This window comes from Thermothelomyces thermophilus, chromosome 1 (genome assembly GCF_000226095.1).
Source record: "Thermothelomyces thermophilus ATCC 42464 chromosome 1, complete sequence".
In the NCBI taxonomy this organism is placed as follows: domain Eukaryota; kingdom Fungi; phylum Ascomycota; class Sordariomycetes; order Sordariales; family Chaetomiaceae; genus Thermothelomyces; species Thermothelomyces thermophilus.
This window is the reverse complement of record NC_016472.1, coordinates 3,887,153-3,904,561: the sequence shown is the minus strand read 5'-3', so window position 1 is coordinate 3,904,561 and position 17,409 is coordinate 3,887,153. Positions and strand designations below refer to the sequence as shown.

General features: G+C 59.1%; 8 protein-coding genes across 8 annotated transcripts; 5 read left to right on the top strand and 3 right to left on the bottom strand.

The window, feature by feature from the left end:
- The first annotated feature begins 37 nt into the window (after window positions 1-37).
- On the top strand, window positions 38-1,896 carry MYCTH_2296120 (uncharacterized protein). Its single transcript, XM_003659242.1, has one exon. The coding sequence runs from the start codon at window positions 805-807 to the stop codon at window positions 1,591-1,593; it is 789 nt and encodes a 262-aa protein (XP_003659290.1). The 5' UTR covers window positions 38-804; the 3' UTR covers window positions 1,594-1,896.
- Window positions 1,897-4,598, bottom strand: MYCTH_2296119 (uncharacterized protein). The gene has a single exon (XM_003659241.1). The coding sequence runs from the start codon at window positions 4,331-4,333 to the stop codon at window positions 2,201-2,203; it is 2,133 nt and encodes a 710-aa protein (XP_003659289.1). The 5' UTR covers window positions 4,334-4,598; the 3' UTR covers window positions 1,897-2,200.
- A 593-nt stretch (window positions 4,599-5,191) lies between these two features.
- Window positions 5,192-5,943, top strand: MYCTH_2296118 (uncharacterized protein). The gene has a single exon (XM_003659240.1). The coding sequence runs from the start codon at window positions 5,322-5,324 to the stop codon at window positions 5,763-5,765; it is 444 nt and encodes a 147-aa protein (XP_003659288.1). The 5' UTR covers window positions 5,192-5,321; the 3' UTR covers window positions 5,766-5,943.
- Window position 5,944: 1 nt separating this feature from the next.
- Window positions 5,945-7,648, top strand: MYCTH_2296117 (uncharacterized protein). The gene has a single exon (XM_003659239.1). It carries the CDS (start codon window positions 6,293-6,295, stop codon window positions 7,328-7,330), a length of 1,038 nt encoding a protein of 345 aa, XP_003659287.1. The 5' UTR covers window positions 5,945-6,292; the 3' UTR covers window positions 7,331-7,648.
- Window positions 7,649-8,009: 361 nt separating this feature from the next.
- On the top strand, window positions 8,010-9,442 carry MYCTH_2296116 (uncharacterized protein). Its single transcript, XM_003659238.1, has 3 exons — window positions 8,010-8,287; window positions 8,405-9,193; window positions 9,258-9,442. The coding sequence occupies exons 1-3, from the start codon at window positions 8,156-8,158 to the stop codon at window positions 9,264-9,266; spliced, it is 930 nt and encodes a 309-aa protein (XP_003659286.1). The 5' UTR covers window positions 8,010-8,155; the 3' UTR covers window positions 9,267-9,442.
- A 255-nt stretch (window positions 9,443-9,697) lies between these two features.
- MYCTH_2296115 (uncharacterized protein) lies at window positions 9,698-11,629 on the bottom strand. The gene has a single exon (XM_003659237.1). The coding sequence runs from the start codon at window positions 11,382-11,384 to the stop codon at window positions 10,050-10,052; it is 1,335 nt and encodes a 444-aa protein (XP_003659285.1). The 5' UTR covers window positions 11,385-11,629; the 3' UTR covers window positions 9,698-10,049.
- Window positions 11,630-11,820: 191 nt separating this feature from the next.
- Window positions 11,821-13,884, top strand: MYCTH_2296114 (uncharacterized protein). Its single transcript, XM_003659236.1, has 3 exons — window positions 11,821-12,304; window positions 12,407-13,380; window positions 13,520-13,884. The coding sequence occupies exons 1-3, from the start codon at window positions 11,908-11,910 to the stop codon at window positions 13,727-13,729; spliced, it is 1,581 nt and encodes a 526-aa protein (XP_003659284.1). The 5' UTR covers window positions 11,821-11,907; the 3' UTR covers window positions 13,730-13,884.
- MYCTH_2296109 (uncharacterized protein) lies at window positions 13,885-17,222 on the bottom strand. The gene is made up of 5 exons (XM_003659235.1): window positions 17,176-17,222; window positions 16,889-17,034; window positions 16,775-16,837; window positions 14,295-16,700; window positions 13,885-14,225 (listed from the first exon to the last, which is right to left on the bottom strand). Coding segments are annotated over exons 1-5 (2,802 nt in total). The 5' UTR covers window positions 17,177-17,222; the 3' UTR covers window positions 13,885-14,039.
- Window positions 17,223-17,409: the final 187 nt, after the last annotated feature.

Genomic DNA, 17,409 nt, shown 5'->3' with positions numbered 1-17,409 from the left:
GGCTTTGGGGAAGGGCAAAGAGCATGTGGTTACGACAGTTGGTTCGAAACTGGATCGCCGAACCCTGCAGCAATGGCATGCCTCGCATGCTGTAGCTGCAGCCGATCGATGGATGGTACAGTACATAACCATCGACGTGGCGTGGAATTGGGGGTGCCATGGCCACAGATTTTGTGGTGCTCCCGTGCTGGGACCTGGAACTGCAGCTGATGATGCCGCGTAAGGTTCTAGGGCAGCCGAGAGGCTCAGTCAGGAGTCAGTGGCACTTCATCATCAGCATGCAGTATGCAGCATGCAGGACTCACACTACCCTCCTCCAGGGGCTCCGGGGGCTTCGTTGCCCTCGCATTGGACCACCGATGTGGAGATCCGACCTGCACAAGTGCGGATAGCGGAGTTATAGTTGCAACACCTTGCCTAAAGGCTCTAGGCCGCGGGTCTTGTTGTTGTTGGGTGGTCCATCATGTGTCGTCACAGAGGGGCAGGAACACCTCGTGTCGGAGCTGGACTGTGTGGCCGAGACTCAGCCTGTACCGCCCTTTCTCCCTTTCTCTCCTGGTACTAATTAGAGGAGTTCTGGCCGGCTGCTTGAGGAAAGAGTCTCCTGCTCAACCTCTTCCCCCCCCCCCCTTTTTCTTTTTTCTCCTTCCTGTCTCGCACTGTCCTCCTCAAGCCTCAAGCACAATCGTTCGTTATGCCTCGGCCATTCCTACCACTCCTTTCCAAGACCGAACTCGCTTCGACCTCTACATACCCACAAAGCTCCTCCTCCGAAGAACCCAAGCCGGAGAGCACGAAGCGCAAATGGGATGCTTCCTCAGAATGCTGTCCATGCTCATCTTCTTCGCCGCTGCCACCGCCCTCGCGGCACCGGCGATGGACTCCCATCAACCCGCCAACAGACACGCAATCCGTTCCCTCTCGGGAGCCGAAGCGGCAAGGACCGCTGATAACAAAACCCGCGCCGCCGGAGAGTCCGGCAAGATGGCAGACCGAGACATCATCCCGGGGGTCCTCACGGCCCTCGACGACACCGCCCACAGGGCCAGCATCGCCAGACGGCCCAGCCCTCCCGGAGACGCCGCCGACAACGACGTCGTCGACGATTTCGAACGCCTCCTCCAAGTCATTGCCGGACACGTCGACCGCATGCGCCAGCAATCCTCGCGGGCCGACGACGACAACAACGACACCGACGACACGACCGCCAATGGCGGCGGCGGCGGCGGCCCCGGACGAGTGGAAGCTGCCCCGTCTCCGGCCCTCGCCCCCGCTCCCGTCGTCATAAACTACGACGCCATGTTTCCCGACCGCGCGCCGCCGGCCCAGGGATGGTCATCACAACACAAGGGCGACAACGCTGACGACGGCGGCGGTGGCGACGGCAGCGGAAACACCAACTTCAACATCACGTGCAAGGGCATCAGCGTGTGCAACCCCGTGACGGTCGTCAACGGGGGGGTTAGGGGAGGAGGAAGCAGGAGGATCCGGCTGGACAGGTTCGGCAGCAGGGCGAGGGCGGCCTGGCGGCGCAAGAAGGCGGAGAAGCAGCAGCGGCTGAAGACGCAGCGGAAGCAGGAGGGCGCGACTTAGGAGGACGAGGAGGGCTGTCCCCTGTGTCGGTGCTGCTGTCGTCGTTGTTGCTCATTATGATGATGATAGATGTGTGTGGTTGGGGTCTGTTCTGCGGCAAAAAGAAGAAGAAAAAATTACCAGGACGGAGAGTTTGCAACTCCTGTGCCATGGGCGTTTTTTTTTTTTCCCCTTCGTTTTCTCTCCCTTTTCGTGGGGATGCAAGATTAGTGAGAGTAGGGGGTAGATATTAGTCCAATATCTCTTGTTGCTCCGCCCTGGGACTCCTCAAATGCCTCGAGTGGGAGACGAGGCCTCACCCTCAAGATAACCAAAGGTAAAAATTCGGTTCATGATTCTTTCTTTGAAGCACTGTGAAGACGCCTGAACCAGGGCTTATTGGGTTACGCGAAGGGGAAAGTGTAGAGAGTACAAAGTACAGCAGTAAGCTTCGAGATAAACCGAACGCCAACGCCGGTCTTTTTATTATCTATATCAACCCCCACCAGAATTTAGAACATCCAGTAGAATGCATGTGCTGTACTAATATTAGCTCCTCCCCAACAGCCAGCAAAGCAATAAACAACCCAACCAAAAATCAGAAAGAAACAAACACATGGAGCTGCTGTCAGAGCTGAAGACGTCTATGCCTGAGCCACACCAGAATCCTGTTTCCAGGCGCCATGAGACGGGGCAGGATGGCCAGAAGCCTGAAGGCACGGACCGGGAAAGGCGCTCTGCGGGCTCCCGGCCGAGCGCCTCTTTCCCTTCGTAGCTCCCCACCTTCCGGCCTCTCGACGGGCGGCTGTACGTGCGTCTCGGGAGCGCGGTTGTTGTCGACGTGGGTTGTTTCCGGGGGGGCGTCGGCGGGCGATGCCGGCGGAGTTTCCGCAGGCGTCTCGGGAGGGGTGTTGATGGGCGACTCCTCGGGGGTGCTGGTAGGTGATTGCTCAGCAGGGGTATTGCAAGGTGTCGGGGCAACGACGTAGGAGGGCTGGTCGAAGAATTCCTCGTTCATAAGGTGGTTGTCGTTGTCGTTGTCGTCGTCGTTGTCAGGCGACCGGTACCGGCACGTCGGATCGGTAGGCGGCTCGTCCGGGGGAAGAGCTGGCGAGTCGGGCGGCGTCTCGGTAGGCATGATGACAGGCTTGGCCACGACGGCGAGGCCGTTCCTGGGCCGCAGCACGAGGCGCCACATCTTCCAGTCCTCCGGGTCTTCGGCGGTGTAGTCGCGGCTAAACTCCCAGCGGCTCAGCAGGACGCAGAGCAGGACCTTCATCTCTACCTCGGCAAACTTGCGCCCGAGGCAGCCGCGGGGCCCTTGCAAGAAGGTCATGAAGGCGTTGGGCACCGCCGTCTCGGGCAGCTTGTCCCAGCGGTCCGGGTCGAAGGTGTCGGCGTCGTCGCCCCAGAACCACTCCATGCGGTTGATGGCGTTGGCGAGCATGTACACGACCGTGCCGGCGGGCACCTTGTACCCGTCGATGACGTCGTCGGCCACGGACTGGCGCACCGTCATGGGAATCGGCGGGATGTAGCGGAGCGACTCGCGGCAGACGTTGTCGAGGTACGGCAGCCGGTCCGGGTCCGTCAGCGTCATGGACCTGTCGTACGTCCAGTCCGGGTCGAAGAGGAAGGGCATGTGCTCCCGGATCTCGTCGCGCAGGCGCGTCTGGACTTGCGGGTGGATGGAGAGCAGGTGGATCGTCCAGGTGACGCCCGTGGCCGTGGTGTCGTGGCCCGCCCCGAGGAACGTCATGATCTGGTCGCGCATCGTCTCGAACGACAGGCCGGCCTCGCCCTTGGCCTTGAGCTTCAGGTTCTCCTGCGCGATGAGGGCCAGGATGTCCTTGGCCGTCGGGACCCTCTCGGCCTCCTCGAGCTTGTCCTTGATGATCCTGGTGGCCTCGTCCATGATGATGCCGCGGGCCGTCTCCATGTCGCGATTCATCTGGGCCGGTATGTGCTTCGTGCTGGGGAAGAAGGCCTGGGCGCCGTGCAGGATGCGCGAGGCCAGGTCAAAGTTGAAGACCAGCCGGTACGCGTGGCGAAGCGGTAGCGCGGCCTCTCTGAGCGAGTCGATGTCGTATCCGAACCCGGCCATGCCGATGATGTCGAGGGTGCACCGGTTAAGCCACTCGAGAACCTCCAACGGAGCAGACGACTTGCCGGTCACGTCTAGCTGGCGCCGCTGGAGGTCGGCCATTAACAGCGCCTTCTCCCAGAAGACGGGGGTGAATGTGCGGATGGCCGAGATAGAGAACCCTGGGGTGAGCGTCTTGCGCTGGTACACGTGGTCCGCACCTTCGGCCAGGAGAACACCCTCGCCCAGGATGCGCACCATCCACAGCTTGGCGCGCACCGGCTTCGGGAAGTTGTACGGGTTCTTGACCGTCAGGTGCCGGATGGACGTGTCGTTGGCGATAGAGAGCCTCTCGCAGCCAAAGGGGAAGAAATAGCGGATAATGGGGCCATGTTGTCGGTGCCAGCGGCGCTGCGGGATCCCGCACTCCTCGAAGATGATGGGGATGAACTGACCCCAGAGGGGGAACCCCGGAACAGTCGGGACATGTCGCAGACTGGAGAAGTAGATAGGATACAGCCATCCTCGCCAGATAACCCAGTAGGCAAGGGATACGTATGCAGTCAGGATTGGCGTCGTCGGCCAGACCTCTTCATCCAGCTTCCTTGTACAGTAGAATGACGCTGCCGCCGCGAGCGCGAAGAGAGGCAAGGGAGTGTTGAACTTGATTCCCGGCATGCCTGCGTTGTAGCTGAGTTTCTTTTCTTTTCTTCTCTCTTTTCTTTTGGTCGAGATCTGTAGCGATGAAAAGGGAGCTCGAAGAGGCATACACGTCGAGGACCGACAATGAACAACGGAAGGCTTGAGGATACGATGGACTGGTCTTCTTTATACCAGCGAAGGGCCCGTAGCGGCAGCGTGGGCAGTGATCCTCCTTCATGGGCGGTTCCATTCCGCCTGCAGGAGGCTCCTTGGTATGCGTCCCTGCTGCATCAACGTGAAACCCAACGCCCGGTTCAACGCATAACATGTGGTTAAAGCAAGAGCTAGCCAGAGAGGGCTGCGTCACCTGGTGTAGGGTTCGGCGAGCCCACGCAGTTCGCCTCGGCCACACATGCTCCATGACCTCAGCGATTCCGACGGCCGCCGTACAGCACAGCGACCACCTCGTGCATGTTGTTACCCTGGGAGAGATGACGAGGGTTTGTTTGCCACACACAAGTTAGCTTTCATGTGTAAATTCTGCGAGGAACGCGAATACTCGAATTGCATACCCAGCAAGAGTAAGTCCGGAACGGGGAGGAGAGAACGAATATCAGAAAAAAAGACTCCCACTCTCGTTGCCGCACACGCGTCTTTTTTCTCCACTGTCGACCTTCCTCGCTGAGATCTGAGAGTATAATTCACCGCGTACCCAACATCTTGTGTCTCATTACTCGAATTTTCCTCCCACGGAGACCACAGCATGACAGCGACCGAAGCAGAGCGCCCAGCCGAAGTCGCCGCAACGGAGTCACATCCCCGAGAGTGGACCGTCTCGTGGTGCTGCCCGGTGCACCGGTGGGAATTCGGTTCCGCGCTGACGAACGCGTGAGTACAGCGCCGTCAAACTCGGGAGCCTTGGTAACGGACCGGGGAGAGGGCGCATTCTGACTTATCATTGCCCAGGTACCTAGTCACGGCGACCTGGGCCAGGAGATCCGACCGTAGAGTGACGGGGGAGATAATGTCGATGTGGGAGTGGGAGCAGGAATATCAGCGGCGGCAGGGCGCAGGCATGCATCATCTGTCCCCGCCACGAGCTGTCCATGGGACGATTCCGCTCGAGCAGACACTGTTTACTGCCGATGACATAGAGGAGTTTCGGCGTATCGATGACGCGCAGCGGCGGAAGCAGAAATCCCCAAGGTTACTCGGGTCGTCAAAAGATGGGCAACGTGTAGAGCACGGCGATGCTTCGGACACGAGCGGTTTCGTGACGGGATTCCCCCTCGCGTGCCTGATGGCCGGCCTCATGTTTGCCCAGTTTCTCATCTCGATCGATCGGACAATCATCTCGACGGTGAGCGCTGACAGAACAAACACACTGGTGCCTCTTCCTTCCGGCGTACTGACCCGTGTCCACCTAGGCGATTCCGTACATCACCCACGAATTCCGGTCGACGCCTGACATCGGCTGGTACGGCTCTGCGTATCTGCTCACGGCGTGCGCCTTCCAGCCGATGTTTGGGCGAGTATTCACGCTCTTCTCAATCAAAAAAGCATACCTAACAGCCATGTTTCTGTTCGAGCTCGGCTCGCTGCTTTGCGGGGTTGCACCGAGCTCGATCGTCCTCATCGTCGGGCGAGCGATCGCGGGCCTCGGCAGCGCGGGGATATTGACTGGGAGCTTTGTGGTAGTGGGCACCGCCGTTCCTCTTCAGTCGCGCCCGATACTGATGGCCGTGGTTGGCACAATGTGAACAGCATACACATTTCCATGGTTCTGATCAATGTGCTAACTCGCCCAAAGGTTCGGTGTTGGCGCCACCACCGGGCCGCTACTCGGTGGCGTCTTTACGGACCTCGTGGTACGTTTTCCTTCCTTCCCTTTCTTTTCGGCAACCAATTGAATCCATTGCTGATGCTGTGTGGTGGCAGTCGTGGCGCTGGTGCTTTTACATCAACCTCCCGATCGGGGGCGCAACCGTTTTGGCGATGCTCTTGTTCTTCAACCCCAAGAGAAGCAACAAGGCGGGGCGTGGGTTTATCGAGCGGCTCGTAGACTTGGACCTGATCGGCAATGTGCTGCTCCTAGGCGCGGCCGTCATGTTCTTCCTCGCCCTCGAGTACACCACGCAGGGCATGGCGTGGGGTAGCGCCAAGGTCATCGGGCTCCTGGCTGGGTCGTTCCTAGCTGCTCTCCTCTTCGCCGCGTGGCAGTGGCGGAAAGGCGACGGCGCCTTAATGCCTCCCAGAATCATCACGCAGCGCACCGTGGCGGCATCGTGCGGCATGGCTTTCATGATCTATGCGGCGCTGATCAACCTGACCTTCTTCTTGCCCGTCTGGTTCCAGGCGATCCGCGGCGTGAGCGCCATGCGGTCGGGCGTCAACATGATCCCCTACTTTGTCGTCAACGCCGTCTTCTCGCTGGCGGCCGGCTGGTTCGTGTCCAAGGTCGGCTACGTGACGCCGCCCGCCGTGATCGGCAGCGCCGTTGGCACCGCCGGCCTGGCGCTTATGACGCAGCTGCGCGTCGATGCGACGACGGTGCAATGGGCGGGCTATCAAGTACTAACAAGTGCCGGCTTCGGCATCTCGATCCAGCAGGGCTTCATGGCGGTGCAGACGGTACTCCGAGAGGAGGACATAGCCATCGCCACGGCGGCCGTGGTCGCGTCGCAGTCGCTCGGCGCCGCCATTTTCCTCTCGGTGGGGAATAGCGTATTTCAGGGCCAGCTCATCCGCGCCACGGCCGCGCGCCTCTTGGACGGCCTCGACATCAAGAAGCTTATCGACGGCGGCGCGGCCTCGTTCCGCCACCTGGTGCCCGCCGAGGATCTGCCCGCGATGCTCGAGATCTACAACGCGGCGCTCACCAAGGTATTCATCGTGTCGGTCCCGCTCGGTGCCCTGTCTGCCATCATCTCGTGCTTCATCGAGTGGAAGTCGGTCAGGCCAGCCACTCGAGGAGACAAAGAGAAGGCCATCCAACAGGAATCGGGTGAGGAGGCGGAGAAGAATCCAGGATAGCCTCGGTTGAGCTCCGGAGCCAGGTTGAGCACGATCGCGGAGAGCGTACCATAATTCATAATTTATTGAGCGCAAAATATTAAAGGCTCCGGCGATGTCAGGGAGGAACAGAGAAGATCTTCGGATACGGAGTACGTGTACCCGCAGGTGGTGTTGCAAACGTTTCTTGGATGGATGGTTATCATAGTGTATCGCAAGAGATTCGTGTTGGGTATTGACTGCGACGAGATACACGAGCAGCAAAATTTCTCATTTTTGCTACTCTTGATTTAGAAATATAGAGCATTTCACCTTCCTGGGCCTACTAGTAGAAGAAACATTTCTCAGCGAATTGCTCCTTCCCTGACTAAATCTCGTCCTGAACGGAGGTTCAAATATACGCGGATAAACCCCGGATAAAGCGGGGGTAACAAGCTTTCACCTCTTTACGGGGGGCTGCAACATTCACTCAGAGGTGGGGCACGCGATCGACTTATCGCCGGGCGGCTGCTTTTGTACCCGTGCCGATTGGGGAAAGTTGCCAATTGCGTCTGCTTTCCACGTCGTCCGCATCTCCAGCATCTCCAGCGCCTCTTCACCTTCCCACGCCGCGCGCCATCCGTTCGCGTCCTTACACACTTAAGAGAATCCCTCCCGTGCGGCATAACCGTTGCCTGGCAGGACTCGGCCTCTGGTATTGCGTCTCGAGCTTTTTCATCTTTTTCATTTACACTTTAGATATTACCCCAAATCGCTTCAGCTCCCGAGCTTTGCCGTTCGCCTGTGAGCGCCGGCCGATAACCCAAAGCGGAAACGGTTTATCGAATTGCCAGAGGCGATCGCAAGATGGACGACCAGAGTCTGACCAAGCGGATAAAGTCCTTGAACAAGGCGATCGCTTCTGACCCTCCGTCCGTCGTTGTCGGGTTGCTCGAGGAGCTGAAGAGTGTCCCAGCGCCGACCGAGGAGCAGCTTCGTGTAAGTCTGTCCGTTCAGAGGAAAAAAAAAAAAAAAAATACCCCGGCGTCCCGGGGCCCAAATCTGAAGGCGTGGGGCCACAAATGCTCACAACTTGGGGGTGGGGCCGGACCACAGTCGACAAAGGCCGGCGTCTTGGTAGGCAGGCTGCGGCACAACCCGAACAAGGACATTGCGCGACTGGCGAGCGAGATCGTTTCGAAATGGCGGAAAAGCGTGGACGCGGCCAAGGAGGCCAAGAAGCGCAAGCTGGAGCAGAGCAAGCTGGAGCAGAGCAAGCTGGAGCAGAGCAAGTCGCCAACCTCCAAGTCGCCAACCTCGAAGGACTCGCCGGCGCCGGCGCCGTCGCCCTCGTACAGCACGCCGTACGAGGGCGACCCCGAGAAGCGGCACTTCAAGACGGACAACGTGGACATCTCGCGGACGGGCAACAAGGCGCGCGACGGTAGCATCGGAGTGCTCTACAACGGCCTGGCGTACCGCAGGACCGAGTCGATCGAGGAGGTGCTGCAGCACGCCATGGCGATCGAGGCGGCCGCCTTCGCCGTCTACAAGGACACGCCCGAGTACCGCAACAAGATCCGCGGCCTCATGACGAGCCTCAAGCGCAAGGACAACGCCGAGCTGGGCCGCCGCGTGCTCGACGGCGAGATCCCCCCCGACAAGTTCGTCGTCATGACGGACGAGGAGCTCGCCTCGGACGCCCAGCGCGAGCGCGACCGCGCCCTCGAGCGCGAGAACATGCTCAAGGCCCAGGTCCCCATGGCCCAAAAGTCCATCAGCGTCGACCTCCAGTGCGGCAAGTGCGGGAAGAAGAAGGTGTCGTACAGCCAGGCCCAAACCCGCTCTGCTGATGAACCCATGACGACATTTTGCGAGTGCACCGTCTGCGGGCACCGCTGGAAGGTGAGTAGTCCGTGGTTGTGGTTCAAACTACGCTTTGCCAGTTGCTAATTGTGAAATCTTTTAGTTTTCGTAAACCGATTGCTTGCTGGGCCTGGCTCTTCTTCATTCATGCCTTCCCTTACACATGTCTTTCTCGTTTACTTATTTCTCTCCTCCATTTTTCTCAGCTGCCCCGATGATTGATTGGGGCCCGATCCATGGCTGGCTCCGGCTGATCTTGGAGGTCAAAGGAGGGAGTGTTTCTAGTTTCCTTTTTGCATTACGAAACGCGGACGGGTGCGCTTCGGACCAGGGCCATTTTGCGTCATCGCTGAAAGAGGCTCGGTTTTGTACGTGTAGAGGCATGCATCTAAGTAAGCAGCCAAGATGCCCTCGGGATTTTATTTTTATTTTATTGTCGGGGTGTTTTGCGGGTAGTGACTGGGCAACACGGATTATAAGGTCGGGGAGTCAAGGCGTTTGCTGCTCCTCTTGCCTGTGGAATTAAAGCAAAGGGGGGGGGGGGGGGGGGGAAGGGGTGATGATGATGGTCTCCGACATGGGAAGAAGATTGCTGATCCATCTCCCAAGAAGCGGCAGATGGACGAGTGCAGCTCATACATACACACATATACACACGCGATAGCATAACGGGTAACATGCGGAGAGATGCTACTAGACTTCCCCGAATCGCTGGACTAGGCGAAGGAAACGAGCCAAGTAGTTGTAGTTCAGAGTACGTTGCCAAAATTCTGGGTATCAATCTAAGAATGGTTGTATGTATGTACACCCCAAGTGCCGAGCTACTTCTGACTATCATGTGCCTGCCCACTTTTTAGTCTGCACTTTTTAGTCTGCGCTTTTTAGTCTGCGCTTTTTAGTCTGCTGCCCTCCGGAGGTTCTCGAGACCCAAGACGGCAAGCAGATCTTCATCCTGCTTCTGCGTCTCGTCCTCCAGCCCCATGGCCGCGATGTGCTTCCAGAACTTGCTCAGGTGCCTCGTCCCGGAGTCGCACAGGATGGTGACGACGCGGCTGCCCTTGGGCATCTTGAGCGCCGTCACGACGGCGGCGACGCAGTTGACGGCGCTGCTGCTGCCGATGAAGATGCCGTCGTGCTCGACCAGCCAGCGGGCCATGCGGCAGGCCTGGTCGTCCGTCACCCGGACGGCGTCGTCGATCAGGGGGCGGCCGGCCTCCAAGTTCTCGGTGATGCGGTTGATGCCGATGCCCTCGACCATGGTGTCGACCTGGGTCCGCCGGCGGGTGCCCTCGCGCTCGGTGGACGAGTACATGACGCCGTGCCGGATCTTGTTGTACAGCCCGCTGCCCTGCGGGTCGGCCAGGACGACGCGCAGCGACGTCAGCCCGCGCTCCTCCTTGAGGTGCTTGGCCACGCCGGCGATGGTGCCGCCCGTGCCGGCGCCGGCCACGAAGGCGTCGAGGCGCCCGCCGCCCGTCTGGGCGTAGATCTCCGGGCCGGTCGTCTTCATGTGGGCGGTGTAGTTAGCCAGGGACTCGAACTGGTCGGCGAAGAAGCCGTGCGAGGGCGTGTCGGAGGAGGCCGTGTGTTCCTTCGCGCGGGACCGGGCCAGGTTAACAAAGTGGCCCGGGTCCGTGATGGGCGCGACCGGAACCCGCTCGACGGTGGCGCCCAGGTGGTGCAGCAGGTCCGACTTCTCGATGGCCATGTCGTCGGGCATGCAGATGTGCGCCTTGTAGCCCCGGGCGCGGGCGAGGACGGCGAGGGAGATGCCCGTGCTGCCGACGGTGCCTTCGTAGATGGTATCGCCGCGTCCCGGGGAGAGGAGGCCCTGCTCCTCGGCGGCCCGGATCATGTTGAGAGCCACGCGGTCCTTGGGGCTGCCGCCGGCGCCGTTGAGGTACTCGGCCTTGGCGAGAATGGTGCAGCCGGTGGCGTCCGAGAGGCTGCGGATCTTGACAAGCGGCGTGTTGCCGATGGTACCCTCGACACCGTCGACGATGCCATTGCCCCGGTCGTAGTAGTCTACGAGGGACGATTCTTCGCGATCCTCGAGGTTGACGGGCCCGAAGAAGATGCTGCCCCTCCTTGATCCTTTTCTTCGTCGTTGGTACCGCGCCTCCAGCTCCGGGTACAGATCCTTGAATCCCAGCGTGACGAGAACACCGGCAATGAAAGCTACCGTCAGAGCGGCAGTGCCGTATGCTCGAGGGTGGTCGCTCAGTGACATTGTGACCTCATGTTTACTCTGTAGGGTAGGTAGCGCAAAAATGTGCACCGCTCACCGCCGCCGTTCAACTCGGCGGAATGAATCGGTTCTGAACTTTACTCCTCGGCTCTCAACGGGAAGAAAGGAAATTAGTTTTTTTTTAATCAAATCTGACGAATTGGAAAATATGTGAAAATATGTGCTTGAATAGAAAAGAAGAAAACTACTACTTCGTCCAGATCAACTCCAGGTTCATGAAGTTTGTGGTTTGATGTCATCTTTGCGCTAAACCCCCAGTCTCGGCGCCCAAAGATTTCCAGGGTCGTGCGTGGGGCCGGGCCCCTCCAGCGTTAGCAAGTACGGATTACAGTGCAGCTCAGAAGCTCGGGCCACCTCGAAAAGTCGACCCTCTCTGTTTCGGCAAGCCCAGTGAGTGGATTGAATGAAGAAGCCCGTGGTTGTTGCAGCGGACAAGCCTCTTGCACCTCGTCTCCGACCATCGAGGTCCCTCCCCCTCCCCGCCAGCGAGCCCCTCGCCGGGACCATGGACTCGCCCATCGTCACCCAGCTGTTCCGACAGCTGTTCCGGCGCCATCCAGCTTGCCAATCACGTCGGAATTTGGCGACGCTGGCCACGGCGCTTCATGATGTGCGCCGGCAGCGACTTCGGGAGCAGCAGCTACGGCACCTGCAACACCACCAACCCCACCACCAATACCAATACCATCAACACCGCTGCTATGTAGCTCGAGGGCGCGGGAGTTCGGGCATGGGCATAGGCACGTCGCAGGCCGAGGTCACCTGGCAGCAGCGGAGCGACATGTTCCAGCAGGACATGTCGGAGGAGTTCCAAAAGTATCCCATGGTGACGGCCATGGACCTCCGCACGCGCACGGAACGGCCGCGCAGGGTCAAGATGCTGATGCGGGACTTTATAGAAGGTACGCCGGTCGATCTCTGGGTCGGCGGGACCCAATTGACAAGTCAGGATCGGAACCAGCTGACACCCCCCGTCTGTTCTGCCTCTTATCAATCAATCACAGACAGCCTCTATAACCCGAATTACGGCTACTTCTCCAAGCAGGTGGTCATCTTCACACCCGGCGAGCCCTTCGACTTCCCGTCCCTGTATGATGAGCTCGACTTCCACGCGCTCTTGTCGCGTCGCTATGTCGAGTTCGAGGACGCCCTCGACGCCGTCTCCCCGAGCGACACCCGCCAGCTGTGGTACACGCCCACCGAGCTTTTCCGTCCCTATTACGGCGAGGCGATCGCGCGCTATCTGGTCGCCAACTACAAGCTCACCACCTATCCGTACCACGACCTGATCATCTACGAGATGGGCGCCGGCCGCGGCACCCTCATGCTCAACATCCTCGACTACATCCGCGACGTCGACCCCGCCGTGTACGACCGCACAAAGTACAAGATCATCGAGATCAGCGCCCAGCTGGCCGACCTCCAGAACTCCCAGCTCATGCGGTCCTTTGCCGCGCGGGGCCACGCCGACAAGGTCGAGATCATCAACCAGTCCATCTTCGACTGGACGAGCCCGGTCCCCTCGCCCTGCTTCTTCCTCGCCTTCGAGGTCTTTGACAACTTCGCCCACGACGTCATCCGCTACGACACGGAGACCCTGGAGCCCCTCCAGGGCCTGGTCCTGATCGACGAGAACGGCGACTTTTACGAGTTCTACACCCGCCAGATGGACCCCGTCGCCGCCCGCTACATGCGCGTCCGCGAAGCCGCCACGGGAGGGCGCTACAAGGTCCCCTACCCGTCCACCCGCCTGGGCCGCTGGCTGGCCGCCCAGAGGCCGCTCGCGCCCAACCTGAGCGCCCCCGAGTACATACCCACGCGGCTGATGCAGTTCTTCGACGTGCTGGGACGCTACTTCCCCGCCCATCGCCTGCTCACGAGCGACTTCCACTCCCTGCCGGGCGCGATCAAGGGGCTGAACGCGCCGATCGTCCAGACGCGCTTCCAGCGCCGCCCCGTGCCCGTCTCCACGCCACTGGTAAGCAATCTCCACCGAAACTATCGAAGAACATACATACATACATATATACATACATATATATATATACTCTCCTCAACGCTCGAAAAAAAGGGAGCCGGCAAGCTGACATTTGTGCTTCTTTTTTTTCTTATCTTAGGTCCACCAGGGCTACTTCGACATCATGTTTCCCACCAACTTCCAGACCGCGGAGGCCACGTACCAAGCAATCACGGGCAAGCTGACCCGCGTCCTGACCCACGAGGAGTTCATGCGCAGGTGGGCGTACGTCGAAGACACCGAGACGCAGAGCGGCGAGAACCCGCTCTTGACGTGGTACAAGAACGCCAGCGTGTTATTCACTGTATAACAAAAAAAAAAAAAAACATATCGACGGGGGACGTACTTAGTCCACACACATCATTGTAAAACAATACAAAGTCTTCAAAGCCCGTCTAAATTGTCAGCCCTCTTGAGGAGAGGCAGCCCGAATTGGGTTTTCGGGGTCATATGTAGTCTTCGAAAATCTTCAGAGCCCACCCACGTGTCACCAGCAAGAAACCCCAAAAGCCATGATTGCCCCAGATTAAATGTCCTCATTCGCCAGTCTAAACCTAGTTTGACCCGATACTGCCAGGACCATATCGCAGGCCTGAGAAGAAACACGGTAACCGAGTGTCTTAGATGTTGAGTTCCTTCATCTTCTCGACCAGCCATTGCTCCGCCTTGGCGACGGCCTCGTCGAGCTTGGCCGGCTCGGCACCGGCACCCTGCCGGCTGGGCTCCTTGCCGCCCGTCTTGCCGCCAATGACCTCGGTGACGGCCGCGGTCCACTGCTCGGCCGTGATGCCCTTGGACGAGAGGTACTGCCAAAATATGTCAGTAAAGAGATGCCTTATCAATAATGGCGATGGGCGGTTTGTCGGGAGACTTACCGTGCCGACATAGACGCCGTGCATGACAGCATCATCCTTGCTGCCGGCAAACACGTACACAGTCCGCTCCTTGTCCTTGGACTTGTAGTAGGTCATGACATCGGCGATGGCCTTGGCGTTGGCCGAGATGGGGAGGTGGCCGACGAAGTATTTGGCATCCTTGTTCTCCTCCTTCTTGAAGTGGCCTTGGACCGTGTCGAGCGCCGTCTTGCTCTCCGCCTTCTGGCGCTTCTTCTGCTCGTCGACGACCTCCTTCTGGATCTTGGCAAACCGCTGCCGCAGCTGCTCCTTGGTCAAGGCCGAAATGGCGAGCGCGTCAAGCTCGACCGCGGCAGCCTTGATCTCGGCCGCCTTTTGCGGCCCAAACTCGAGCGCCTCGATGTGGTCGAGCTTCTCGGCGAAGGTCTTGGCGTCGCGCTGCGCCTGGTGGGCGCCGTCGCCCGTGTATGCGACGATACGCCGGATGCCCTTGGCGATGCCGCTCTCTTCGACAATGATCAGGTCCTTGATGAGACCGGTGGCTTCCACGTGGGTGCCGCCGCAGAACTCCACGCTGTACTTTCGCCACTCGGGGTTCTTGGGGTTCTTGAGGAGCTCATCGACATCAACGCCGATCGATACGACGCGCACGGGGTTGGGGTATGTCTCGCCGAAGACCGCGCGTACGCCCTCAATCTGGCGGGCTAGGTCCAGATCGACATCCTTTGCGTACGTCTTGAGATCCTTCCGGATGTCCTCGTTCGACATCTCCTCGATCTTCTTGATCTCTTCCAATGTGACTTGGCTCTTGTGGCTGAAGTCGAAGCGGAGCTTGTCCTGGTCGACCAACGATCCCTTCTGATGGACCTCGTCACCGAGCACCTCCCTCAGCGCATGGTTAAGGATGTGCGTGCCGGTGTGGTTGTTCCGGATAGGCTGGCGCCGCAGCTCGTCGTACTCGCAGATGACCTCGTCGCCGGCGGTGAGCTCGCCGTACTCAAGGTAGCCGTTGTGCACAACGTAACCGCCGTACTCCTGTACGTCAAGTACCTTGAACTCGGCGACACCGTCAATGATGATCCTGCCCGTGTCTGCCACCTGGCCACCGGACTCGGCGTAGAAGTTGGTCCTGTCCAGGAGCAGGCCGAGAGGAGTCTTGGGCGGGAGCTCCTTGCTTGTCTTCCGGAACTCGGTGCCAGTGAAGATGAGCTGCACCTTGCCCTTGGTGTCACCCTTCTCGTACTTGGCTTCCGAATTCGGCCGGGGGAGATTGATGGTGTTTTCCAACTCGGCAATCTGGTGCACGTTGAGTTTGGGGAATGTCGTGACGGCCTCCTTGACCGCTTTGCTCGCCTCCCGTGCCTTCTCGCGGGCTACTTCGACCTCGGCCTCGTCGATGGTGAGTCCACGCTCCTCAGCCATCAACTTCGTGAGATCCTCGGGAAAGCCAAAGGTATCGTAGAGACGCCACACGTCGGCGCCGGAGAGCTTGTTCTCGCCCGACTTGACCGCGAGGGCAGCATACTTCTCGAACTGCTTCTCACCGCGATCCAGCGTGACCGCAAACGCCACCTCTTCCTCGTCCAGAATCTCCTTGATATCCGCCTGCTTCTTCTTGAGTTCGGGGAATTGCTCTCCCATCTGCTCAACCAACGCCGGTAGAACGCTTGAAAAGAAGGAGCCAATCTCGGCGTTGAAGTACTTGCGGGCATACCGCACGCCTCTGCGGAGCACACGCCTGACCACATAACCCCGTCCAATATTGTTCGGTACGGCACCGTCGGCAATTGCAAACGCGAGCAGGCGAATGTGGTCGGCGACGACACGGTAAGCGGTATCGATTCCGTCGGCATCATCCTTGCCGTACTTGTCAGCATACGGTCGAGCGCCAGTCACCTCCTGTATCCTCGCGAAGAGCGGCGTGAAGATGTCGGTGGCGTAGTTGGAGGTCTTGTTTTGCAGGGCAGATACTAGGCGTTCGAAGCCCATGCCTGTATCGATGTGCTTCGCGGGCAAGGGTTTGAGCGACTTGTCCTTCTGGCGGTCGAACTGCATGAAGACGTTGTTCCAGATTTCCACCACCAGCGGGTCGTCCTGATTGACGAGGTGTGCAGCGTTCCGGCCTCCGACCTTGTCGTAGTGAATCTCGCTGCAGGGACCGCACGGCCCTTGGTCGCCCATCTCCCAGAAGTTGTCCTTCATGTTGCCCGGAAGAATGTGGTCCTCGGGGACACCAACATCGAGCCAGAGCTGCTTGGCCTCGAGATCCGGCTCGAGATTCAGCTCAGGATTGCCCTCGAAGTAGGTGACGTAGAGACGGGCCGGGTCCAGGCCGTAAACTTTGGTCAGAAGTTCCCATGACCACTGGATGGCCTCCTTCTTGAAGTAGTCGCCGAAGGACCAATTGCCCAGCATTTCGAAAAACGTCTGTCATGTCTCAGCCAACATGATAACCCTCGAGGGGAGGTGGGGGGGGGGAATCGTAGGGCAGCCGAACTCACATGGTGGTAGCTGTCCTTGCCGACATCGTCAAGGTCATTGTGTTTGCCACCGGCGCGGATGCACTACCCAAAGTCAGCGTGGGCTACCAAACCAAGAGTTTGGTGCCAAATCACCTTCTGCGAATCTACCGCACGCTTTAGCTGGGCTAGAGGCTCGGTCTTGCCAATCGTCCCGAGGAAGATCGGCTTGAACTGGTTCATGCCCGCATTCGTGAAGAGCAACGTGGGGTCATTGTGAGGGACGACCGAGGATGAAGGCACTGCGGGGCAGTCCGCCAGTTAGCAAGGCCGCGATAAGGAAAGTATGCCGCATGGTTATGTTCTTTTGCATGCCGCGAGAAATCCACAGGAGACGTGATGCGCTTCACCGCAAAGTGCCAAAAAAAAAAAAAATAATTTACTCGTGATGCGTGCAAGGAAGTAGGCGGGGTGTTGGGTGGCGGCGACTCACCGATCGAATGGCCCCTCTCTGCAAAGAAATCCAAGAACGTCTTGCGGACGCGGGCCCCAGTCCACTCGATTTCAGCCATAGTCAACGGCGTTGAGGATCGAGAATAAAACCGGTATCCGTATCTGGAAGCTGACACGATCCGTGGTTGGCGGCCGATCAACGCGAAGCAACGGGGAGCGCGTTT

What these genes read in the sequence shown, in the direction of transcription:
- MYCTH_2296109 (XM_003659235.1), bottom strand. An exon ending in GTGCGGTAGATTCGCAGAAG is followed by an intron (nt 16,838 to 16,888) that starts GTGATTTGGCAC and finishes GACTTTGGGTAG; the next exon opens with TGCATCCGCGCCGGTGGCAA. An exon ending in GCAAGGACAGCTACCACCAT is followed by an intron (nt 16,701 to 16,774) that starts GTGAGTTCGGCT and finishes GAGACATGACAG; the next exon opens with ACGTTTTTCGAAATGCTGGG.
- MYCTH_2296118 (XM_003659240.1), top strand. Translation starts at nt 5,322, where the DNA reads ATGTCGATGTGGGAGTGGGAGCAGGAATATCAGCGGCGGCAGGGCGCA.
- MYCTH_2296116 (XM_003659238.1), top strand. Translation starts at nt 8,156, where the DNA reads ATGGACGACCAGAGTCTGACCAAGCGGATAAAGTCCTTGAACAAGGCG. An exon ending in CGACCGAGGAGCAGCTTCGT is followed by an intron (nt 8,288 to 8,404) that starts GTAAGTCTGTCC and finishes GCCGGACCACAG; the next exon opens with TCGACAAAGGCCGGCGTCTT.
- MYCTH_2296114 (XM_003659236.1), top strand. Translation starts at nt 11,908, where the DNA reads ATGGACTCGCCCATCGTCACCCAGCTGTTCCGACAGCTGTTCCGGCGC. An exon ending in GATGCGGGACTTTATAGAAG is followed by an intron (nt 12,305 to 12,406) that starts GTACGCCGGTCG and finishes AATCAATCACAG; the next exon opens with ACAGCCTCTATAACCCGAAT. An exon ending in TGCCCGTCTCCACGCCACTG is followed by an intron (nt 13,381 to 13,519) that starts GTAAGCAATCTC and finishes TTCTTATCTTAG; the next exon opens with GTCCACCAGGGCTACTTCGA.
- MYCTH_2296120 (XM_003659242.1), top strand. Translation starts at nt 805, where the DNA reads ATGGGATGCTTCCTCAGAATGCTGTCCATGCTCATCTTCTTCGCCGCT.
- MYCTH_2296117 (XM_003659239.1), top strand. Translation starts at nt 6,293, where the DNA reads ATGCTCTTGTTCTTCAACCCCAAGAGAAGCAACAAGGCGGGGCGTGGG.
- MYCTH_2296119 (XM_003659241.1), bottom strand. Translation starts at nt 4,333, where the DNA reads ATGCCGGGAATCAAGTTCAACACTCCCTTGCCTCTCTTCGCGCTCGCG.
- MYCTH_2296115 (XM_003659237.1), bottom strand. Translation starts at nt 11,384, where the DNA reads ATGTCACTGAGCGACCACCCTCGAGCATACGGCACTGCCGCTCTGACG.